At 34.3% G+C, this 26854-nt stretch overlaps 1 protein-coding gene across 1 annotated transcript; it reads left to right on the top strand.

Annotated features, from left to right (window-relative positions):
- Positions 1-956: 956 nt before the first annotated feature.
- LOC149416719 (uncharacterized) lies at positions 957-26854 on the top strand. Its single transcript, XM_089640620.1, has 16 exons — positions 957-1835; positions 2933-3120; positions 3585-4285; positions 4887-5088; positions 5432-6096; positions 6231-6409; positions 7154-7288; positions 9683-9919; positions 14218-14629; positions 15890-15990; positions 16106-16320; positions 16588-16700; positions 19485-19615; positions 20841-21122; positions 22498-22698; positions 24787-26854. The coding sequence occupies exons 1-16, from the start codon at positions 1074-1076 to the stop codon at positions 24904-24906; spliced, it is 4644 nt and encodes a 1547-aa protein (XP_089496746.1). The 5' UTR covers positions 957-1073; the 3' UTR covers positions 24907-26854.

Genomic DNA, 26854 nt, shown 5'->3' on the forward strand with positions numbered 1-26854 from the left:
CCCCCCGCGAAGGACAATACACCCGGCTTCGCCCGTACAATCATGGACTCCATCGGGACATCATCTTAGCGCCTTTGCCACGTCCCTGGCCAGCGCTACACGGATTACAGCGCCCTGGTTCCAGCGTCTCTGACCAGCGCTTCATCCACGCATCATGACCACCACGAGGACACGCAGCACCCTCACTGGTCTACGCAGCTCCCGCTCAACCGCCTACAAGGTCCGCCGCACCTTCGGCCTTCCCGTCAGCACTGGAGTACTGATTCCCAAAATCGCCAGTGCCTGACAGTCATCGAGTCCCGGTCACCAGCGCCCGGCGTCGACTCACTGACCCGCGCTTGACCTGCCAACACAGCCAGCATCCGGTGAATACATCTGTCCAGCGTCAACTCTCGTTACGGCTACTCTGACTCAATAAACACTGTGACCTTCACGATAAGTCTTTTATTTCGTGCCTCTCACCTGCTCCCCAAAATTTCAAATAATGAATTATACAATTTGTCCAAAGAAGTCTTTCTCAATGGCAATAATAATTATTTTTTCAAACACCCTTCAGGCAGTCAGGTAGGTACACTAATAAATATTTTAAATGCTAATATGAAAGTCCAATTAAACACGATGATTTAACATTTTTAAAAATAATCTTTACTGAGTTTACGGAAACGGAAAGTAAAAACAAATTTATTAAGAAACGAAATTATGTTCTAACTAGGATATTTTTATTTCAGGATTTATTATTTTATCGGGTCTTATTAAAATTTTCCCAAATATCTTAAAATGTAAAAATTTTATAAATAATTTTTGTTTTTTTAATTAACCGATTCCTCCAAAACATAACAGATTTCCAGTGATAGCAAAGTCCCTGGGACAAAGTAACCGGTCCAGGAATATCCATAACCTCTACATATTTATGCCTCTACATCTCTAGTTTTGGCGGCAAACGTGACAGATGTCGAGGTGTATTGTTTTGACATAATATTTTCATGTTAACTCGCGACTAATAGTTTCCGATAAATATTTCTTTTTGTATATCTATTTGTGTAATGTTGAAATTCATAATATATTAGTATAAAATGACGGAAGCAACCGAATCCGATTTGGCGCTATTTTCGCCGGAAATTGAAGATAAACAGGCCGACTTCGGTAAAACTTCCCATGCTTTAGTTGAAGAAGAAAATAATTCTAACAAAAGTGACAGTGACGATGAAATATTTACCAAATCTAAATCGATTTCTAAAAGTAAAACTAAACAAATTATCGATAGCGACAGTGACTCAGATAATTCAACACAAAACGGCGTTAGAGAGAAATTCATAAATGTTCCCGAAGCGGATGAGGACTCAGCGTTGTCCGATTATTTATCAAAGAAAAGCGATAAAAATGTGTTAACTCAAAGTAAAAGAAAGATTATTAGACAATTAGATAGTGATTCAGATGAATCTGGTAGTAATAATAAAAATAATCATTCAAGTGTTGATGATTCTGCTAGTGGTAATGAAGAAAATATTGTGCAGTCAACGAGGATCAAAGACAAGAGAAAGAAATTTAATGCGAAATTCCAAAATCTTTTTTCTAAGTCTAAAAATACTCCAGAAAATGGCGTAGAAACAAAAGATTATGTTGCAGCAGCAGAGGCATCAAAGCCCAAAATATCAAATCTCTATGATTCTGAAAGTTCTGATGATGATAGAAAATCAACTGTCAGCTATAATGGGAATTATAATGAAAGCGATGATGAGAGACAAGAGCAAGCGGCGATAGTTCAGAAATCTTTTGGAAACAAACCAAAAGGAGCAAAGATGATAGCTGCAAGAGATGAGAAACCAGCTCAGAGGGTATGTTACTTAATTTTCTATCTGGTATTTATTACCACAATTTTTAATGTTTTTTAAACAATCAGGTGAATAATACAATATTTTTTGTTTTAATTTTATAATCTATGTTGAAGTCTTCACACTTGCTTCATTGTGTAAACATCACAACTTTGCAATGAGCTGCCCTCTGATCAGAGATGTGCTTTATATCAAATAAATCCATTTCAAATGGAAATGCAAAATGCAAAATCTTTTTTTCTCAAGCCTCAAATATCAGTCGGTCCTCAACCTCGCTATGAGAGATAATTTACATTGGTCAAGTTGCTCCCTGGTAGGAGCCCTGGCAATTAAGTGATACCATTACAAAAAATACTGATTCAAATTCTGAACATGAGGCCATGACGCTGTAATATTAAATGTTTAGTAGTTTAAGTTTTAGCAGTTTCTATGTTTTTACGTTGGCAATATTAGTCCCGCGCAAATTTTTTGTGGTTTCATAATATGTAATCGTGGTGTTTTTGAATTTACCATCATCTAATGTTTGTTCTCCATTGATGTCCACTGTTAAATGACAAAATTGTTTAAAAATTCTATAATTATTTTAATTGTTTGACCTGAGAAACCATTTTGCATTTTCAATGCATTTTTAAAATAGGTATTTTGCATTTTGCATTTGAAATGCTTTTCTAAAAACCATTTTGCATTTTGCATTTTCAAATGGAAAAGTTTTTACCCATTTCCATTTTGCATTTCAAATGGTTTTGGGTACCCATTTTGCACATCTCTGCCTCTGATACACGGGAGCCTTCACAAACACCACCTTCATAGCAAAATGAAATAGGCAGTTTATGTTCCCACCTACTTCAAACTCTTCTTCCACTCAACTCAATCTTCAACCCATATTATCCTTTCCCTACTAGAAGATAGTTCATTTCAATTTATTATTATTATATTACAGAAAAATAATATTTACATGTTGCCACTGCATAGAAACATTTTTTGATCAGCTAAGTAACAGGCCTCTCGTTGCACCGTCATCTTTAACAGCCTGTCGGGTCTGTCCTGTAACATTATGTATACACGAATCTTGAAAACTTCTACCATTCACCGTTCCGTAGATGTCGGCAAAGCAAGCCATGGAGCAGATGCACAAGATCAAGAGTGAGTCGGGCCGGATGCTGCGCGAGAAGGACGTGTCGCTACCGTACCACCGGCCGAAGCAGGTCTCCCTGAAGGACATCCTGGCCAAGAAGAAGAACAAGAGGATGGGCATCAAGATGAACAGCGACCAACTGAAGGAATATGCGTAAGTTTCTGATGACCATCAACCACAAACTTATTTTAGAAATTATGAACTCACATAGGAATTCAATTGTGTTATGTATTACAATTTGCTAACATCCGTCAGAATCTATGCCTCACTGTCACAGTGAGACATGGATTTTCCCTTGTGGATCTATAATATTTTTTCCAAAATTCGTTATTATTGTAAATTTTCAGCCTAATAAATCTATCTATCTATATAAATAAAAATGTAAATGTTCGTTCGTTCAAAATCTTAAATCGATCAAACGAATCAAACTTCTTCACCGATTAATTTGCATTTGCATCTGTTGGACATAAAAGAAACACCCGCTATTGTCTCTATCTGCACAGACGGACTGAGCCACAGCAACGCATGGCGGGATACAGCTAGTTTATAATATAAATAGTATCTGAACCTAAAGGCTTTTATATATTTAAAAAATATTTTCTTTATCTCATTTTCAGACAGCAATTAAAAGAGCGAGAAATAGAAATGCTGGAATTGTGTAAAAGCGAGAGTGAATCAGAAGAAGAAGATGAGCCTGAAGTTGATAAACTGGAAGAAGTCACTTCTGAAGTCAATCAGCCAAAGATCGAAGAAGTCGATGCTCAAATTACACCTGAAGAAAACCCTATTAAATTAATTGATGCTTGCAAAAACTTAATGAGTTTGTTCCAACATGAAGATAATTGCTCCACAAGTAAAGATAATGTTTCCCAGGATGTTGAAAGTACTTTTCCAATTCTTTCCGATGCCTTATCTAATAGGGAGCTGGAAACATGTCCTCAAAATATGAATCAATCAGATAATATCTCTGATACAAATGTGATGAACCAAAATGAAGATGCCAATACAGGCGACGCAGTCAAAGAAAGTGTTGAAAAAACATCTCCTGAAAAATCTACCATTTCCATAGATACAAGTTTATCAGGAGTTAACGAGCAAAGTAAAGTTATCTCTTCGGTGAATTATGATGAAATTCTTACTGATGAAACCGCCGGTGACGCAGAGATGGAGACTGAACTTAATACCGAAGTCGATTATGTGAATTCGAGACTAAACGATGATGAAAATTCCACCGAGATGTTTGACAGCGAAGTTTTATTCCCAGACAAAAATATTGAAAATAAATTTGGGAGTGCGCATTCGAAAGCACAACCAGACGGTAAGCTTCTAATCAAAATTATTGACAGAATTTATTTATATGTATCAATAATTTATGTAAAGTCTCCTCGAGATTTTGCAGATATTGTAGAATATTTCTGTTATTGCCATAATGCTGTTAAATAGATGCCCAACAGTTGCATCAAATAAATACCTCAAAATAATAATAATACACCCAACTCCAGTAAAATATTGGCAGTATTTATCCAATGCTGGCTTCTAGAGGCACTAGTGCAGCATGTTGACACTCCTTCCAGACAAGGCGGCAAACTATTGTATTTATGTTGTACATTTGGTGGTGGTGTTTTGCGCTTTTTAATTTGTATTTTAATCAATATTGATTTTTGAAAAGCGGTAAGGTCCAATGTAAGTTACATAGTATTTATTTTAAAATTTTCGATCTCTATAATTTGTTAACATGAAATAAAGAAAATATTCAACATAAAATCTATCAAAATGTGTGAATGAAAACCAACCTGCAGAATTGGCATCGCTAGGAGGTGCTAGTATAGCATACTGTCATCAGAATGTAATGATAATGTCAGAAGTTGGAGGTAGTAAGTGAATAGACAATTTTTGCAAATTATATTTTATTATTTCAGCACAATTTGTACCGACTTTGTCTTCCCAAAGTTTTTCATGCAGTGTTCCCAACGCAAAGCCAAGACTGACAGGATCTCCCGGCTGCTTCATTGATCTGATATCCGGAGAAGTTCAATCCGGTGTGGAAATGTTAAAGAAAAAATTCCTTATTCACGCTGCTATGAAAACGCCTGAGGAAAGAGAACGTGAAAAGGAACGAAGGTAAGGCTTTGTTTAACGCAGCCAAAACTATTTAGTTCTACCCTAACCAGGTCTAATGCAGAGAACTCTTAAAGAATCACTAATTATCTTTGGTCTCAAACAGTCATTAGCATCATCACTGTGAACATCACAGGAAGTGGTTTGGCCTTCTCCATAAATGTTCTTCACTGGCTGCTGTCCCTCTCCATTCGCCTTCACTCCTCCGTCCTTCACATGCTCTAATCCTCTTCCGCGCAGTCTATCCACTTCTTCCTTACATGAATGATTTTTAATTATTGGCTATTATTTAATTTTAGTTATAAATTATTAGCAATGTGCTTTATCTTCTACATTATTTTTCCAGAATAAAACCAGGATCTTCTCTCGTAAAACTTAAACGAGATCTGGAAGATAAGATGACAGATCAGCGTACACAGGAGTGGACCAAAAGACTGGAGGAAGAAGCATTAAAAAAGAAAGAAGCAAACGACAACCTCTCCGACTGTGAAGACATGCTAGAAGAGTATGAAACTTGCAAGAAAATTGATGATGAAGAAGATAGAAATGATCAAAAGGAAAGCGATTCTGATGCCGAATCAGAACCAGAAGAAAACGACGTCCTGATAACTGACGAAAAAAAATCTAAGTGTGGTTTTGCTGATGAAGAAGCTGAGGTTGAGGATGATGAAGACGCTGGCTCTGGTGATGAGAACGAGGACGACGACAGCAGCAGTGAAGATTCCGGTGATGAACTTGGTCAAGCCCCGCTAGAAGGAAAGAAGACCCTCACAAGAATCATCAAACCCGATAATGATTCTGACAGCTCCGATGATGAAAATCAAACTAAAAATGGTAAAAAAGAATTGGACTCCCTGGTGAATGCGAAACTTGATTGCAGCGAGGAACCAATGAATATCGTTGTGCTGAGTACTCCACTGAAGAAGGACAGGATGTCGAAACAAACACAATCGGAAGACTTGTTTGAAAGCCAAGAAACCTCAAAAAATGATACTAACTTTTCCTTGGACTGTAAGCATATTTTTAATATTTCAATTGAAATCTTATTCTCGCTCATTCCTACATCATCTCATAACATCTTTGTATACATTAATTTATTAGTAGATCTAGTTGTTTCAATTGTTTGATTTATTTGAAACTTTCAGGGGAGGAAGAGTTACCTCTCGGCCAGAAGCTGTTGCCCCCGAATGTGACCCCCTTGTCGTTGACAAAGAGCTCCGCCAGTTCCTTCAGCGAGCCCAGTGCGGGCCCTCGGGGCAGGTCCGACCTCTCCAGCCTAGTGTCTCCCATCATCAAGCTGACCGCTGTACAAAGGATGTCGACGGTAAATTAATATTTCAACTCGAATTCTCTTCATTTTCAGAAGTTACATCATTTAGTTTTAAAGTTAGTAATGTCAACACAGGGAAACGGAAGAGAGTTAGGAGGAGGGATGAGAAAGAGTGACTGTACAAGGCTATTTATATTTAATGATTGAGCCCTTAAGCGGAAATACGGCTTTATAAGGAAAATGAGTTCTGAAACATTGGCTGTTAAATATGTATTTAATTTGACTCTAGTGAGCACATTGAAAGTCAAATAAATTTACATTTAGTAAGGTATTTCAATTAATACAAAACACGTTTCATGTATTTTAATCAATTTATTCATAAGTTTTGTGTACAAAAAAACATAAAAGAACAAAAAAGAAGAAAAAAATCTATAAATAAATATTTTAACATTTTATCAACAAAAATTCAGACATTTTATAATTTATTAACAAATAACAAAATTCAGAAATAAAACTTAATGACAAATATGCCGATCGCACAAATTGTTACAATGCGTCAGTTTCAATCAAGTAATGGCCGACTTGTCTTGACTTCGTTGTGCAGAAAAAGTGCACGCTACCTGCTGTCACCATAGGCCTTGTACTGCCATCTATGGTTGAGATTTTAAAACGACTGCTGTGAACGTAGACAGATATATGGCACGTAATTTGAATGGATTTACAAATTTCGATAATGCTGTATTTCCGGCAAAAAGGCACAATTAATTCATTTAATACAGATTTTTTTTCTCTCAACAGACATCTATTGACCAGACGCCGTCTCCATGCCGAAACCAAGCTTCACCCAAGTACAAATCTCCGCTTGAAGCCGACAAGTTTGCCAACCTGCAAAAGAAGCTGCTATTCGAATCTGAGGGTTCAGAACTCCTTCAGGTATAGTCCAACTTGTATTCGATATACAAGTTCAATCTGTCAAGTGTAGAAATTATAAAAAAGGAACAAAAAATTTTCTTTGCTGTGGCAACACTGATTTTAGAACAACTGTACCTCCTGTGGCCTCAGCCATGTTTGGACATACGTTCGGAGTATTTCTGCTTTGCAATAAAATCCATATAAATTGAATATTTCTTAACTTATCCGAGAACTAAAAACTGCTTTTGAAAGATACTAAAATTCGCTTTAAAATTGTATTATAAATAAATATTTAAATTTTGTAATATTAAAATTTTGAATGAGAACATAAAAAAAAATTAAAATAGCTCACCTTACACTCACGCACGTTTTTATAACTAAAATTACTGCTAATGAAAAAAAATATAAAAACACGCATTTTATTAGCTAAATGTATTACAAACGTTACTGTGACCTTACTTTTTTGTCGTTTCATATTAAAATAAAGAATTAAAAATTCACAAAGTTTCATAATGTTTTTTCAAATTGCTTTCAGTACCTTTGGTTACATAAAGGTGCACATTTTAATTCTTCTGTGGATAACTTCTATATTTGAATATAGAGCGGGGTTTTTTTTTTTTTTTTCAATACCGTTTGGATCATATTTCTCATCGTGACAGTAAGAGATATATAACGATTTCGGTTCCATGACATTTCATCAAAATGAAAATTCAACACACCTTTTAAAAGTGATATAGAGTCATTAAAAGTGATGAAAAAAAAACTAGGTAGGTTTAATAGTTACCTATGTAACCTATTTATCCTAGTTTTTGTTTTATAATTTATTTTTAGTTGAATTGTCATTTTGATGACATACACGGTCACCAACGATTTATACGAGACCATATGAGATGTTCCCAAAAGTGAACAAATTATCCTGAAGGGATAGTAGATTCAAATCGACGGTCCCGAAGTACGATGTTGAAAGTGCAAATTTGTAGTTTTGCAGTAGAGTTAGTCGAGTTTCTGCATTTTTACTGTTTTTGACGATATTTTTCTCCATTTAAATAAATGGGTATTAATATCAAAAATATCATACAATACTATTTCTTAACCGGTCAGCAACGTAAGCAGATATACACGATAAAATAACGATAGCAGTCAAGTACAATAAGCGTGTTTACACGTCAACGCGTGTGTTTCCACAAAAATCGTCATAACTCCGTTATTCTTCTAGTGACATCCCTAAAACAAGAAGTAGAATATTCGTATTGAATGAAGCTTCACATCTCTATTCAAAGTTATCCATAGAAACCCGTAAAAAGACCTACTCAGTGGAAGCAAATTTTACCCGCCAAATCGTCGCAAATGCGCCAAGATTTTAGCAAGTTTAATTATTTTTTTAAAAATATATTTTGTATGAAATGGTCAAAAAGTGAAGTGACAGAATTGTTTATTGTACATTTGTACGATGAAATAAGTGTTTTTTTTTTACATTATCCGTGATTTTAGTATCGTTTTTACATAAAACATTACAGGTGAGTCATTTTTACAATTTTTTCATGTTTCCATTCTAAATTTAAATATTTACAAATGTTAATATTTATTTATGATACAAAAATTTGAAAGCCTATTTTGTAACCTTTCTAAAACAGTTTTTACTATTCGGCTCCGTTCAGTAATGTTTCATTTATAGAGCTTTGATTGTGAGGCGGTAATAACACAACGTTTTCGTGAAATTGACATTTCAATAAAGACATCTTAGCTTCAAGTTCGCGAAAAGTCGGAGGGGTTAATCCCAAAAACTGTAAAATTGCAGAAACGAAACAGGTCTACTGCAAAACTACAAATTTGCACATCCGACATTGTTCTTCAGGACCGTCGAAATGTAAGTTTATGTATGGCTGGATAGGAAAAATTGCATAACAAAATTTTTTTGTTTTTTTTTTCATTTTAAATTGCTAATGACGGGTTGTTACACAAAATTTGAACAATAATTAATTATTGTTAATCAAATTTCGAATCAAATCGTGGGCCGGTTGTTTCACAGTACTTGGATGATAACAGAACTTGAATATTAACTTTATTAATTCTGTGAAACAACCCGACCTAATAAATAAATAAATGGCTTCTTTGATAGATTTACATTTCAAAAGTACAAAATAATACTTTTGCTTTCAATTATCTCACTTACAAAGTGAACTAGCTTAAAAAAAATAACTTATTTGATTATTAAATTACCTTAGAATATGATGTGGAATTATCTCCTTTCCGAAAGTACTATTACCAGTTTCAATTTCGCAGATGTATTAGTAATGCAAGTACATTCAAATAATGAAAGAAAATTTTACTACAAAAGTACCTCCCCAATTGTATTTGAAGTTTTTTTCGGGAAAGACTTTGTATTTAATATTTTCTCTTGTATTTCAACTCCAGGATACCCAAGAGCTTGAGAATCTGTGTTCTGGTAAATTTCCGACCCAAAGTCTGAAGAGCTCCTGCAAGCCGTCCGATGTCACAATGACTGCGGGATTCGACAACAACATACCGACTGGTTCCCAGATGACGCAGAACACGGAGAATGAACTCCTGGAACTCTGCACGGGGAAATTTGCAGGAGTAAATGACAGCGGTGAAGCTGCGATAGAGCCAAATACCTCCAACGGTGATAAGGTATACATAAAACACACACACTTACAAGACTAACTAACCATTGTGCGGTTTTTCTCCGCAGAGGTAGGCAGAGAACTGCCACACAACTCTGTCATGGCACAAACTCCTTGCTTGATTCTCATTAGTAAATCATCTCATACATTATTTTTAATTACTTTTTATAATATTGGTTACTCTCTTTTTATTGTTAGACTAGCTGACATGTACCCGGTGTTGCTCAACTTTTCTCTACTTTCAATAAATACAATATCCATCTATTATATATATGTATATAAACCTTCCGGAAGAAATTCTCTAAATTATAGTGAAAACCCTATCAAACTCCGTTGCATAGTTTAGAAGAACTAAGCGCATAAACAGACAGTTGCAGATAGTGACTTTGTTTTATACTATTTAGAGATATAGAGATGAAGGCCTCTGTATGCTTCTTCCACATTTTTTTTATGTGACTACCTCACAAGAGTCCCAATTGCCCAGAGCCAGCGGGACTATGGCATCCAATACGATGCTGAAAGGATTGGGAGGGGAGGGTTGGGATGTATCTGCATATTTAAAGTTACTAACCAAACATGTCCAAAGCCATTTCAAGCGACATTTCGATTCTGAATGGTCTTTCACCAGGGTGATACGGAGAGTATCTACCACTGAGGATCATTTCGTAAACAAACAAATTTTTTTAGGACAATTGGTTAGGACCTGTGGGATATTGTTTCCCATGAGAGGACACACAGATAATATAAAACAGGAATACTAGCAGCTCTGTGGACAGTTAAGTAGACCTCCCGTCCAATAAAGTATGTTTTTATTTTTCTTTTCTCTTCTCTTCTCAAAATCGATACCCATTTACAAATCAAGATTTGTAAATGGGTACTTAAATACTGGCAGACTGGGATTGCACTATCCTCCCAGTCCTGCTGGATTAAAACTTAAATAAAAAATATAAATAAATACCTACCTACTTGATTATGAACCATAAATTTTATGTGACGTTTTTTTTAAATTTCAAATCAGGAATTATACTATTTGTCCAAAGAAACATCACTCTCTCAATTCTTCTATCAAACTTTCTTCAAAGTTTCTTCAGACAGGTAGGTACCATAATATTGAAAAAACGTGAATAAGTTTTCAGAAAAAAAATTATAACTTCTATTATATATTTTTTTTTTTAAACTTCCGATTTAGTTGTCCGGGTTAAGTCTTCCCCAAAGGAAAAACTTAACCCTTCCACTCACTTTTCCACAAATGATCAGCTAGTCAATCAACACTATGTAAGTGCATTATATAAGTAAAATAAATACAAAACAATACAAGAACAACAACACGTCAAATCACCAGATATCAAATGGGAAAAAAAAATTCACCGTCTCCAGATATTTTCATATCAGAGGGTTCGGCTCGGTAGAACTTCTAACAGGGCCTATAAATCCTACTGATCCCTCAACATAAATATTTAAAAAATCTTTTGTTATCCTACATGTATTCAAAATGACCGACTTTTGCATCTTTATATATAATTTTTTTGATAGATCTAATACGCCTAAATTTTTAATTAGAGAGCTAGGTATAATGCCAGTAGCCGAAATAACGAATGGTAATATTTTTATAGTCTGAGAATGCCAAATTCTTTTTATTTCATTTCCTAAATCTGTGTATTTTCTTATTTTTTCACTAACAGATTTTTGAATATTACAGGAATTTGGAATAGCAACATCAATGATATAAGTTATTTTTTTAATTTTGTCATGTAAAACTATATCGGGTCTATTATGACTAATCGCTCGGTCTGTTAGTATAGTTTTATCATAATATATTTTATAAAATTCGTTTTCTAAAAATGAATTTGGTTCGTATTCATAATATGGTACTACATTACGGCAGTCAATCAAGTTATGTTTAATTACCAAATTTTGGTGAATTATTTTTAAAACTTGATTGTGCCTAAATGTATACTCGGACGGTGCTAATATAGAACATCCCGATATAATATGTTCTATAGTTTCCGGAAAAGCCACACATTTTCTACACAAATCATCAATTTGATTTGTATCTTTGATTATATGCTTTCTATAATTTTTAGTATTAATGACTCTATCCTGAATTGCAAGCATAAATCCTTCTATTTCTGCGCTCAACTCTCCAATACTCAACCATTTGTTTGACTTAATTTTGTCAACATACGTTTGGTTGAGATAATTGAAGTGTTTTGCGTGTAAAATTTTATTTGACCAGGAATCTAATAATTCCTGGTTGGGATTTATAAAAATGTTGGCATTCTCATCGTATAAATTTAAAGGTGTAATATTTCTATCTGCCTTGCAAATTATTTTGTGCATTTCTGAGCTATGAGCTTTCCTATGGAAAAAAGTTCTTAGCATTTCTACCTGATTATGTTTCAAAGAAGTTATTTTGACTATACCTCTACCTCCTAAATTTCTAGGTAAATTAACTCGTTCTATAGCTGAATTTGGATGATGGCAATTAAACTTTGTTAGCGTAGTTCTAATTAATCTTTCTAAGTTATCTAAATCTGTATTAGACCATTTAATTATGCCAAATGAGTACGTTAATAGAGGTATTGCCCAAGTATTTATTGCTTTTACTAAATTTTTAGCAGATAGATTGCATTTTAAAATTTTCCTTATCCTAGTTTGAAATTTAATCCTAATATCATTTTTAATACTACTATGGTCTAATCTATTTGATTGTGGGTATCCTAAATACTTATAAACCTCATCCCTTTTCATACTAGTAATTTGGAAATTTCTAAATATACTCTCGTCCCCATCTACAATTTTGCCTTTCTCTATATGGATCGTTCTACATTTATCTAAACCAAATGTCATTTTGATATCATCTGAAAAGTTTTTAACTACCCCGATCATTTTCCAGAATTCGAAAATAATTTTATATCATCCATAAATAATAAATGCGAAATTGTACTACTCTCCCTTGTATTACCCTTAACTTTTATTCCAAACTTGCTTTTAATTAACATTTTAGATAGAGGATTCAATGCTAAGCAAAACCAAAGAGGACTCAATGAGTCTCCTTGAAAAATCCCTCTTTTAATTGAAATGCCCGGTATTACTATTTTCTTACCTTTTAAATTGATAAGTAAATTGGTATTCCAAAAGGACATAATATTTTCCAAAAAGCTAATAATAATGGGGTTAATTTTATATATTTTTAATACTTTGATCAGCCACGAGTCCTGACACTATCGAAAGCCTTTTGGTAGTCTATATAGCAAGTATGTAAATTACGTTTTCGAGTTTGAATCTGTTTTAGAATTACAGAATCGATAACTAATTGTTCTTTACATCCCATATGTTTTCTGCGACAACCTTTTTGTTGTTCAGATAAAATATTTTTTTCATCTAAATGAGTATATATTAAATCTGTTGAACAAGAGGTTAAAATTTTGTATATTGTCGGTAAACATGTAATGGGTCTGTACTGAGAAGGATTATTAATATTTTCGCTTTTGGGTAACATATAAGTAATACCCTTAGTTAGAAAATTTGGAAAATTTTGAGGTTGACTGACAAATTTTGAAAGAATTTTTGCCAAAAGAGGATGTAAAGTAGTCAGACGTTTGTACCAAAAATTATGTATCCAATCGCAACCCGTGGCTTTCCAATTATGAGTATTTTTAATAATTTTGGTTAACAATTCAACCGATATATTAGAAAAACTCATTTGTTCAATACCTGAAAAATTGAGTTCTTCATTTTCTATCCATGGAGTTGACTCGTTATGTTTTATATCTTTACTCCAAATTTTAGTCCAAAAATCGCGCATATCTGATTCAGATGGTAACGGTATATTATTATTCGAAATAATATTTTGTTTATCGTCAAGTTTGGAATAAAATATTTAAATATTGCATTTCTATTTTTATTTATTTTCTTATTATATTTATTTACAATATTTTATTACTTGTAAGACTTTATTATTTGAGCATGCATTCCCTCACCAAATACAAGAGCCTTATCTCTTTATGGTGAGGAAAACTTTTATTATTTTTTCTTTATTAATTATTGTATAAATGCAATAATTTTTTGTTTAGTGTAGAAAAATACATATTTATATCTTCTATATAAATAAAAAAAAATCCAAATGAACCCAACGATTTCATATTTGAAAAAATAATTTTTACTGACATGTTAAAATGGTCTCTATCTTGAAACGGAAATGGAATGTATAAACAAATTTGTAGACACAAAAAATACAAAACGGTTGAGTTCAAACAGTACTTCGCTGCTCTTAGTTAACTAACATAATTTTTTTCTTTACAGGAATCTCAAAATATTTCTCTCATTTGGTCTGAAACACAAAACACTGAAGAAATTGCGATTGCACTATCAAAAATTACCTCCAGACTAGATGGGTCCGAAAAAAACACACTGCTAATAACGGGTTCATCCGAGATTGTACAAAAAGTTACAACAACAGATAGTATTGAATCTGATATCAAGGGTGTGAATAAATCAATCACTTCTTTCTTTAAAACAAGCACTAAAGAAGTTATTGTAACACAAGAATCAGAGGAATTAGAATCTCTCAATGTGGTGGAGCAAGGAAAGAAGTTTGATATTCTAACCAGTTCCGAAGAGGATATGGTGGGAGATGAAGAAAAGAGTCTAAAAAAGAAAGTTCTGAAGTCAAAAAGAGAACGAGGAAAAAAAAGGAAACAATTGAAAATATCTGGTACGTATTGCAAATAACCTGCATGAATGTCTTATTAAGACATTCAGACATTAAGACATTCAGTCAAATTTAAACATTACACTAATTGGGGAAACTTTACTTGGGTAATAACCATCAATAATTTCTAACATTTTTACACAGAAATCAATTAAGAAATCAGTAATTTAAATTAAAATACCTACCTAGAAATAATATAAATGTATCGTCTGTAAGTGGGCTACCCACAGTTTGATAATGCCTTTAGAGGGCGAAACAGCTGTCACGCGTAATAATAATTACACAGCAGAACTTGTTTAAATATAAACTGTTTTTATAAACCCAATAATAATATTATTGTATATATAAAAAAAATAAATTTGACACTTTTAAGATTTCTTTATATCAGTGGTTCCCAATTTAATGGTACAGGGGTACGTGAGGTTGCTTGAAGGGGTATGCGCAATGCACACGCACTGTACAGACACTCTGCGGTACAGACTTTACGGATATTTTGGCTACAATGGGTACGCCAGTTTGGACTCTTTCTCAAAGGGGTACTCAATAAGAACTAATTGGGAACCACTGCTTTATATCTACCACAAACTTTACATTAATTTTGGTGTTAACTCTTCAGGCCATTCTGACATTCTGTCAGTTTATCGGAGTATTTCCGCTTTGCAATAAAATCCAAATAAATTGAATATTTCTTAACGAATCCGAAAACTGTAAACTGTTTATGAAATGTGATACCTACATGATAATTTGAATTACACTTTCAAATTTTATTTTTTGAAATATATTTTTTTAAATAAACATATTTTTTTAAATATTAAAATTTTGAATGCAATATAAAAAAAAATTAAATGGCTCACTTTACGTTTTTTGTAACTAAAATTACTGATAATGAAAAAATATACAAAAACATGCTTATTTTATCAGACAAATGTTAAGGTCACCTTTTTTTGTTGCTTCATATAAAAATAATTAAAAAAAAAAAAAATCACAAAATCTCATAAGTTTTATCATATTAAATTGCGGTCGGAATTTTAGATATCATAAAGGTGCACATTTTAATTCTTCTGTGGTTAACTTCTAGATTTGAATATAAAGTGTGGTGTTTTCTCTTTCTAACACCGTTAAGATCATATATCATCAGCACAGCAGTAAGGGAGACAACGATTTCCGTGAGACTAAATGAGTTGTTCCCAAAAGCGACAAATTAGTCTGAGAGATCAAGTGTAAATGCAATACCATTTGACTAGACTTTTTAAATTTATTTAGATGATGAGGAAACAGAGGACGAAGACGGCAACTCTGTGAAGTCATTTGATGAGGGTGCAGACGAGGATAAACTCGTTGATTATGATTCTGAAGAAAATGAGGTAACTATTTTTTTTTTCGTTTTTTAGTTGATTGAAGATTTAATATATGCATAATTGTGTATTCTTGGATTATTAACACCACTCGTCGGTAAATACCTTGAATGTTTGTTTCCAGATTGTTCTGCAGCCGGATGTCCCCTTGGCGAAGAAGCAGAAGAGCAAGCACAAGTCGGAGTTCTTGGATCAAGAGGCGGAGCTCACCTCCGAGGATGAGTGGAGGGCCTCCGGAGACGAGGATGAGAGGGGACTAGATCAGATGGAAAGGGAGGAAGGAGATGACGATCAGTTTGATCAGAGAGCCATGAAGAAACAGCTGGACAGGATTCATCTGTAAGTAATTAACTAACCATCTACAGGGATAGGCCAGTGAAAATGGACCGCCACACAACTCTGTCTTGACCCATGCTTCTTGCTTCATTCGCATTTGTACGATGTCTCGTGTTGTGTGCTTGTTCCACTATTTTGTTATATTCAGGTTGAGATGTGTGCCGACTCATAATTTTAAACCACAACACAGCAGTAACGAATAATAAATTTACAGAATTGTATAACAATGATTTAAGTACATCATGTCTTTGTTTACTCACCTCATTACAGTCGTCAGATCCTGGATGATGACAAGAGGGAGGTGGCGATGCTCCAAGAGATGCTGTTGGAAGATGACATGGAGGGGGGCACCAGGGAGAGGAAGTTCAGATGGAAGAATGTTGGTAAGGACCCAATAACAACAATATATATAATTAATACCTCCCTGATTGAGAATAACTCGTGTTTAAGGAGGGAGCATTATCATGTGTTGTGTACATTAAATAATTTCGGGAATATGTACTACCGCAAACATAGACATTTAAATTAATGAAATACATGTACAGAATAACAGATATACGCTAATTATTGCAAAGAAAATTTAAAAAAAAAAACATGTATATATTTTATGTACTGATTTTTTTTTCAAATGCATAAAATATTATACATACCACACAACCAAATTAGTTTGATGTAAAGTGTATTTTAAGTTTAATCGTAAAAAGTTAATAATTTTTTTCAGCTTGTATTTCTTTAGGAAGTTTGTTTAAACTTTTCTGTTCTTATGGCTGAGTAAATGTAATGGTGTTGTGCCATTGTTGTGTAGAGTTTAGGGATTATTATTTAATGAGCAGGCGGCGTTCTGATGATGCGCTCATATCTGATTTCACAATAAGTTTAACACTAATCGAGATATTTAAAATTTAAAATAAGTTAAACTTTTCTTCTCTCCAATAAGAATCCAATCAAGTTAAATTGGTTTGTATTAGCAGAATCAATGACATGTTGTGGAAGTTAGTTCCAAGCGCTTGTCCCGTGGCTCCAGGGTCTGGTTCTCAGTGCCTCTAAAATTAGCCTTATTTTTGTAGATTTGAAGTGATGCATTTTTTTGATAGATCCTATTTAATTGTAAAACATTAAATTTGTTGAATAATCTGATGATTTTTTTAAAATTATTTTAACCCATCGGCGTACAAAATTTTATTTGTGACGTCATCTGTGCATACTTGCGAAGGATTCTTACTTTGCAGTATTACACCCCATATTACCCCAAATGATACACTTTTGGTGTTTTTATGCAGATTATAATTTTATTGTGAACAACCAAAGTATGTGGGAAAAGTTTTAGTTGCCCCAATGGGGCGGGCAATATGCCGAGGTGAAATAATTGCAGCACCCCAATCTTGGCAGCGGATATGCCGTTGGGTTAGTGAGTCTTTTTTAGATTATTTCCAATTGGAGCTATATTGGTTTTATACGCTCCTCCCCAGTCTATTACTCCATATTTAATATCTGTATGCATTATTCTAAGCTTTTTCATTTAAACATGTTTTTTTCTACGCATACACCACAGGAATCTAATTTCTACATTATTCAGTCAACTTCCATCATGCCTCTGCCAGTTCCACGCCTCAATGCCACACATCAGGATTGAAATCATTGTCCACTTTTCACCGCACTAATATAGCCATTCTGGAAGAGCTAGGTATCCATAAAAGTCTATCAACTGTCTGCCTGGAGCGTATCTTAAGATATTTTGAACACATTGCTTTCTAAACTGAGAACTTGAACTTGGGGAAACTCAGCGCAGAACCACGAAGAGTGGAAGACCTTTATTCACCAGGGAAATTGGCCCCTCAGCAATGAGGCAATGATTAAGGCGATGCACTACGTCGTGTAATATTTAAAATTGAGCCGCTATCAATAACAACCCTTACGTAGATGGCGATAAGGTTTAAATTCCCGCTTAACACCATCCGCCTGTTTTGATTTATGCAAGAAAAAAACATGGCCAAAAAGTGCCTTTCATTTTATTTTGTGGATGTTCAGGCATAAATATTTAATTTTTTTTCGATCATTTTATAAATAACTTAATTTGCCACATTATACAATAAAATCATAACCGAAAATGGGTTCGTAAGTAGGAGATTTTGAACTTTAAAGCAGTTTTCATAGGCCTTTACATTATTTTTTTCTGGGCTTATAAAAAGACTTATCTAAAAAATACTGGATTATTTCAAAGGCCAAGATGTATTCTACTCGCAGTATTTAATTAAAACATCTGAAACATTTCTAGGCGACCAAATTTTCAAACCAAAAACACATGATTTTGCATTACTACGTATGGCATTGCCTTAAAGAAGAAGATTGTGTTTTATTTGATCTAAAAGTGCTATTATTGCTTATTGCCGAACAATTTTCTCAGTCTTCAATAGTCTTGCAGGGTGAGATCAAGATTGCTGTAGTATAAAACAAATACACAACAAAAAAAACGATCTCCTGCAATAACTTGACTAAATTTAAGGCCATCTGTTTCAACAGAAAGCTAAATTTAAATTTTAACTGCCATTTTAAGTAACAAGGATGTTAAATAGGACCACGCGCTGCTTCAAGTATAATTTTGCTAAAGTAATAGTTATTAGTGTGGCCAGTCTAAAAAGCTGAGTATTCCTCAAAGTTATGCGAAAAAACACACCATATTATTTTTTGTTGTACCTTTCCGCCAACAGAACTGTCAAATGGCGTCTAAATGGCGATTATCTCTCGGTTTACGGAGAGAAGAAGTAAAGGCTAAAGTTAAAAGAGGCAGTTAAATTGATTGAGAAACGCATTTGGTGAAATTTAACTTTAAACATTATTTTTATTCTTATTTTTTCTCTATCAAGCATTGAAACAGACGGCCCCTATATAAAAAATTGCGTAATTACTTATTAATATTAATTAATTACGAAATTTTACTACTGGGTAGGTGGTGAACGGAGACATGCATATGTAACAAGCAGAATGAAGTAGATGTCCCGGCGAAATTATCATAATATCGGCAGTCGAGTGAACTCACTATCAAGACAGTGCAATATATTGACAAGAATAGGCAATACCCTATAATCTTGCAGTCTTGACCGACAATAAAAAAAACATTGTAAGTAAAAAGTTGCTTGTTTACCGGTGTCTTAATTGTTATCTTCCAGATAACAATGTGGAAGCCGGTGCAGCCGTGGGAGACGATGACTTGGACGGAGGGGGACTGGAAGACCTGCAGTCGGAGGAGCAGTGGAGGAAACAGAGACACGAGAGGCAGACCTTCCTCCGGCAGATGATGGTACCAATTATTTGCCATTTTAATTGAATCGATTATTTTAAGTATTTAATAGTATACTAGTTCACAAAACCAAACACCTCGATGACGGGTTCGAATCCCGACGTACGCAAGTAAAATTTTAAATAATTAATGTGTTATTTTATTGTTGCTCTTTTTTTTTATTTTTTAAAACATTCCCGGGCTACTCCTACTACCATTGTTATAAACAGAAGATGTTGTTTGTGCAATGATGGAGGACTTAGGTAGGAGAAGTATTGAACCCATAACTCCTGGATAGGAACTAGAGGCATTTTTCATCTCAGCCACTAATCTCTCAGATTTAATTATTATGATATAATATTATATAGTGTTTTTGCGGAATATTTCAGAGTGGTAGATACTCTCAGTATCGCCCTGGTGAATGACAACCATTCATAAGAGCAATGAAAATATTTGGCGAATTACTGTAGGAAATAAAATTAGAAGAAAATATAAGTCCCCCGTGCAGTTGGGACTCTGTGGTATTCATATAAAATACATACTAGTCCCTCTTCTCTAAATAGTATAAAATAAAGTCGCTATCCACGTCTGTCTGTTTGTGCGCTTAGTTTTTCTAAACTACGCAATGGATTTTGATAGGGTTTTCACCATCATTTAGTGAATTTCTTTCGGAAGGTTTTTATATATCTTTGATGGGCGGACATAACAGTATAACTGCATTTTTGACCATTTAACGATTTATATGAGAAAATGTGTCTTGTGTATGCCGGTATCAATGGTATTAACAGTATAGTTACACCAGTACTCAAAACATAAATAAACAACTTTGTGCCTATTAAACTAACTTAAAATACTTGAGATAATTGGGTTCATAATAATGTTTTTTTGCTCTCCTGAAAAGTTACACTTTTGCAGTTATACTCTTATGTCCGCCCATCAAAGATATAATACATGCATATTATATTTATAGAAAGTAGAGAAAAGTTGATGTTTGTTAATCAAGTCGTCAAAAAATGTTTTTGGGCGATTACCTTGATAACGCTGGCTAAACCTTATGAGATACATCAAAATAATGAAATGAAATAAATAACTAAATAACACTAGACAATTTACAGAAATTTCAGCGATGGTATATGTCTATCTCCTAAGGCTACTCGTCAGCTAATTAAAAATAAATCATGTGCTTTATAAAAAGTGTTTTTGAATACAGCATTATTAATTTGTTAAAATACCATTTAATTTTCAGGAAAAGGAGAACACAGAAGGGTCAAACATTTCTCAAGGCAGTGAGCCTGTTTTGAAATCAAACCGTCCTTCCTTTATTAAATCGGCTTTGGTAAAAATTAAAAGCCAATCCTCGCAGTACACGCTGGAAATTACCGGAGCAGACCTTCCAGCCAAAGACATGGAGCCGAGTAATGGACATGCGACCAATGGGGACTCGGCAATTGAAACTAATGATATAATGGAGAAAACTAGGAAGAAACCGGATGTTGCTGAACCAGCGAAGAAGACTTTCCTAATACAGGTTGGTTTTAACCTCTGGAAAGCCGTTAGTGCTCCAGTGCAAACCGTTCGAAAATCGCCCTAGCTGGAATTTTTTGATATGCGATTTGTACCTGTATGTTATGAGAAAGTGCATAAAATTTTTTAACAGAATCGCTTGCACTGGAAACACTTTAGCGTTAATTTTTGATTCCATTATTGATTTCCCTCAAAAAGGGTCTGGTGTTCCACAGGTTAACCCATTTGCCACTAACAACAGCGTTACATGTTTCTGCAACAATCAGGTTAGGTGTTTTACAGAAATTCTTATGAACCATTGTCATCAAATGGTGAAACAGCGCCTATTTGTTTTTTTTTTTTTACATTTGAATGGTCTCCGCTGATTGCCGATTCTAGGTGAGCGTAAAACCATTGAGAGTGTGTACTTTACACTTACATCTTATTGACATATTTTATCAATAAACAATTCCCTGTGCCACACTTTTCTAAATCTTATCATGGATGTAATTTGTAAAGGTTATAATAAATTTATGCTACATGTAAAGTGTCAGCTACACTACTCGCTTCGACGAAGTCCTCGACGAAGTTAGCCGAAGTTCGAAGTGCGTGCTAACACACTCGTGCAACTTCGCGAGTAACGCTTCGAGTCCTTTGACTCGGGCGCATTTACCGACAACAATCGGAAGTCGGGCGAAGCGAAGCGAAATTGCCCGAAGCGAAGCGAAGTTCGTGCCCACACTATCGTATTCGGTCAACTTCGATCAACTTCGCGAGTAGTGTAGCTGGGCTTTTATAAAGCAAGTGGTGGAAAATATCATATTACATAAATGGGTTTTGGTTTTGATAAGAGCAAAGATAAAAGATATGCTTTTTTATCACAAAATGGCCCTACATAAATCTTCAATTTATTATTTTCAGAATGCCAAAACACTAAGGACGGGTTGTTTCAGAGAATTTGAAAAATTCTTCAAATTTCAAAGTTGATTTAAGTCCTGTGAAAGTTCTGTTATTATTTTACTTCTGTCAAGTAACTGGCCTATAATGATATAATAACAGAACTTGAATAGGACATTCACAGAACTCACAAATGACAGTACTGAAATAATAACAGAACTTTCACAGAACTTGAAAATCAACTTTGAAATTTGAAGAATTGTTCAAAAGTTCTGAAACTACCCATCCTTAGTTTTCAGCATTTTTTTTTCTGGTGTCATTTTATTTTATAACAATAACTAACAGTGCTGCCGCTCTCTCACAATAATTTTTAATTATGTTTTTTTTATGTAGGTAGGTACAGATTTTTCCCATCAGTGTAACCTTTACCTGAAAAGATATTATATACATATCTAGATAAGTAGGTACCTAGCAGATTCAATCAATCATTTCTCTATTTGCAGAACAATGCCCGAGGCTCTTTCCTATCTCGGGGCCAGGCCGCTATGAACAGACTGAACATGCTGACTAGGAATGCGCCCCCAGCCCAGGAGTCGGATGAACCCTCCAACATAAACTCCTTGGCTCCCGGAAAAAAGCGGAACTTTGTATTTGCGACTGTCAGCCCTCCGTGCAGTAAAGAAATGATGAATGAAGAGACAAAGGTACATCTAAGTTATTAAGATCATCATTCCGCTTCAGTTTGATTCTCTTAGGACGGGTTGTTTCGGAGAATTTGAATAATTCATCATAAATCAAAGTTAAAATTCAAGTTCTGTGAAAGGTCTATTCAAGTTCTGTTATTTCATCATGGGCCGGTTTTTTCTCAGTACTGTGTAAGTAACAGAACTTGAATGATATTCAGATTTTTCTGAATTTGATTCCTTTAAAATTGAAAAATAAAATCTGACAAATAATCCCTTAAGGCGATGCACTACGTCGTGTAATATTTTAAATCGAGCCGCTATCAATAACACACCTTACGTAGATGGCGATAAGGCTTAAATTCCCACATCACACCATCCACCTGTTTTGATTTATGCAAGAAAAAAACATGGCCAAAAAGTGCCTTTTATTTTATTTTGTGGATGTTCAGGCACAAATATTTAAATGTTTTTCGATCATTTTATAAATAACTTAATTTGCCACATTATACAATAAAATCATAACCGAAAATGGGTTCTTAAGTAGGAGATTTTGAACTTTAAAGCAGTTTTCATAGGCCCTATACATTATTTTTTTCTGGGCTTATAAAAGAACTTATCTAAAAAATACTCGATTATTTCAAAAGCCAGGATGTATTCTACTCGCGGTATTTAATTAAATCATCTGAAACATTTCTAGGCGACCAAATTTTCAAACCAAAAACACATGATTTTAAATTAATACGTAGTGCATCGCCTTAAACACTGGTTCACCTCAATTCTTTAACAGTAGCCCGGTCCTTTTAATAAGGTTTACCAGGGTAGATATTACATGTTTGGCGTTGTCTCCTGGTTCTAAAATGTGACTCCCCATCGAGACTTCTTCTCATCGAGGCGAACATTGGCACCAATGACGAATAGATGTTTCTTCATCCTCATCCCTAGATAATGGAAATAAACGGAGACATGGAATGGATGCGTGCCGACTGCTGCCTAGATGCACTGACTATCAAAGCTAATTTCTGAGATTTCTCTACATGAGGGAGTATGGCTCCTAACCGTAGCTCTATCCTATCGACTTTCTGTTGGTATGCTCGGAATGAACCATCTACGGGTCAGAAAGGATGTACACATTGCAACACATTTCTTCAGACTGATTCAAACTTTTGGAAACTCGTCCATCGTGGAAAACATTAATTTATATGTTCCCGACGGTTATCTTCGTCACTGACAGCATAGATTGTTCTATCTCTCAGCCTGCAGGACTAACTTGCTAATGGTCATGGCAGTGGGGGGAGCAATCTTGCGTTCTCGTAGAAACAAAGGGCAGGGAACTGCTGTGCGTAGTGTATTTAGAAACAAAGGGCAGGGCACTGCTGTGCGTAGTGTACGTAGAAACAAAGGGCAGGGCACTGCTGTGCGTAGTGTACGTAGAAACAAAGGGCAGGGCACTGCTGTGCGTAGTGTACGTAGAAACACAGGGCAGGGCACTGCTGTGCGTAGCACAATATTGGCAAGACATAAGTGCATGCAATTTCTTTCTGATAATTGTTCATGGCCGCCATCTCCCTTGTTTTCTAATAATCTGTGTCCTCATCTTTGCTTTCCACTCCCAGTGCCTGCCAACATCGTTTACCCATAATACTGCAAATCGCATCTACGCACAGTGGCGCCCCGTCTTTGCTTCTACCGTAGAATAAAGAAGTGCGTGTTTTGCAATCCAAAAGTCTCAGGATTCTCCATTTAAATATCATATCCGACTGTGTCTCACTATCATTACTAAATTCAAAGGGGATAGCGATATACAATTTCATGTAAGTGTAAGAGAGACAGATCGCGTGCTAAATGGGCTAGAACCAAAAAGTACTGAAGTCAGTGGTCAGATTAGTTTCCGTTCAAATCTCTATGGAAGGCATTTCTAGTGTTCCGTGCAGTTTGGTCGTAGCTCTGCGACAGTCGCCACGCTTCCATGCCATATCTCCCTTTGTTCCTATTATCTCTGATATTGAGTATTTTTGTGGCTCGCTTGAGGTTTGGATTGTCCAACTGATTTTTTAAAAAAATGTCTTTTTTTTTGCATCTTTGTTAATTATTTTTTTTCTATTTCAGATGGCCAAAAGAAAGGCAACTTCCGAAATGTCCACTCAGGTGCTGATAAAGAAAATAAAAATGGTTGAAAATGTTTCCAAAACTAGAACAAGAAAGAGTCTGATGGACCACTTAGAATAAAATTTTCTTTCATAAGAAGATATAAATTCTGTTTCTGTTTTCTCTGTTTAACTTCTAACTGCAGCTAATGCAAACATATGTGATTTGAAAACTTTGTGGCTGTCACATACATGTGTGATCAAATGGCACTTTGGATTAATAATATTATGTATTTCATTCACTTGATTGTGCCCTAGCTCTGGCATCCCCGACTTTTACCCTTCACTCCCGATATCACATTATTGTTATTTTTGTTATCATTATACAAATTCAGTTTAAGGCAATGCACTACGTCGTGTAATATTTTAAATTGAGCCGCTATCAATAACAACCCTTACGTAGATGGCGATAAGGTTCAAATTCCCGCTTAACACCATCCGCCTGTTTTGATTTATTCAACAAAAAAACATGGCCAAAAAGTGCCTTTTTTTTATTTTGTGGATGTTCAGGCATAATTTTTTTTTTTTTTCAATCATTTTATAAATAACTTAATTTGCCACATTATACAATAAAATCATAACCGAAAATGGGCTCGTAAGTAGGAGATTTTGAACTTTAAAGCAGTTTTCATAGGCCTTTACATTATTTTTTTCTGGGCTTATAAAAAGACTTATCTAAAAAATACTCGATTATTTCAAAGGCCAAGATGTATTATACTCGCGGTATTTATTTAAAACATTTCTAGGCGACCAAATTTTCAAACCAAATACATATGATTTTGCATTATTACGTATGGCATCACCTCAAACAGAATTACTGGAAAGATAGAAACATCCATTTGAGTGAAATTTATATAAATAGAGAAGACAAGAAACATTGTTTATGTGTGAAGACGTCTCTCAAAGATAACGTCCTAAAATGAATTTCAATGTAAATGGTATTTTTGCAGCTCATTTGTTAGATTTAAAATTTCATAAACAAAACTATGACCGTTTTTAGCAAAACTTTTAAACGCTTTTAGTTCTGTTATGCAATTATTATGAATATAAATGGTGCAATAGATTTGTAATTAGTTTACTTTAGTCGCAAATAAAAAATACCATTTTAAAAATACACAGTATTTCAGGAAATACGAAAAACTAATCAAAATTTGTATGAAATTCCTTGCATTTACATCACAATTTGGTGTTCGTATATAAGATTATCAAAATTTCATATAAAGTTTTAATTTTGAAAAATTTCAACCTTAAAACGGGTCTCCAGCGATCAAATGTTTTCAAAACATCAGACAAATACCATAACATTGGGTCGGGGACATAGGGTTTTTTTGTTTTGGCCACAGAAAATTTTCCCATTGGTTTTTCATCTTTGCATAAACATTTCGTTCAATGTTTGTGGTATTATTGTCGCTGGGGACCCGCCTATAGGAATTCATAGAAATTAGCAAAATGATTTAGCTTATTTGGTGCTACTACTAACATCAAGTTGAAAAAGTTAAAAAATTTAACATCAAGAATGAGAAAAAATTCGATTTTTTATACAAGGTAACCGGGGTAAAGTGCACTAACTTCAAGAGGTTATTCTATGTAATATTACAAGTAAAAAAAAAAAGAAGAAAAATTCCGAAATTCCTACGTTTGGAGGTAGTTTTTACGTAAAACAGTTGAATTGTTTGTATAGAAAAATAATTATTTTTATATGGAATTTTGAGAAAAGTTATCTATCTTTTTTGCTTCTACTATCACGTAGAATCACCTCCCGAAGTTTGTACCCTCAACCCCCCGGACACCCTGTATAAAAACTTTATTCAATCAAGATTTTGGCATTATCGTTTATTTTTTGAATATGAATACTTATATTGTGTAAAATATGATGTGTAATTGAGCATTGCCTGTTAATGTTGGTGTTTTCTATGGTTGTTATCCATTTGAGAATTCCCTCATGATTGTGTTTTAAATTGACAAAACCACTTTTAATTTATTTTTTATGTGTAAATATAAATATGTATATAATAGATATTTTAATTATT

The sequence above is a fragment of the Hesperophylax consimilis genome, chromosome 16, assembly GCF_061612785.1.
Source record: "Hesperophylax consimilis isolate HC1 chromosome 16, BYU_Hcon_1.0, whole genome shotgun sequence".
In the NCBI taxonomy this organism is placed as follows: domain Eukaryota; kingdom Metazoa; phylum Arthropoda; class Insecta; order Trichoptera; family Limnephilidae; genus Hesperophylax; species Hesperophylax consimilis.

What these genes read in the sequence shown, in the direction of transcription:
- LOC149416719 (XM_089640620.1), top strand. Translation starts at nt 1,074, where the DNA reads ATGACGGAAGCAACCGAATCCGATTTGGCGCTATTTTCGCCGGAAATT. An exon ending in CAGCTGGACAGGATTCATCT is followed by an intron (nt 16,321 to 16,587) that starts GTAAGTAATTAA and finishes ACCTCATTACAG; the next exon opens with TCGTCAGATCCTGGATGATG. An exon ending in GTTCAGATGGAAGAATGTTG is followed by an intron (nt 16,701 to 19,484) that starts GTAAGGACCCAA and finishes GTTATCTTCCAG; the next exon opens with ATAACAATGTGGAAGCCGGT.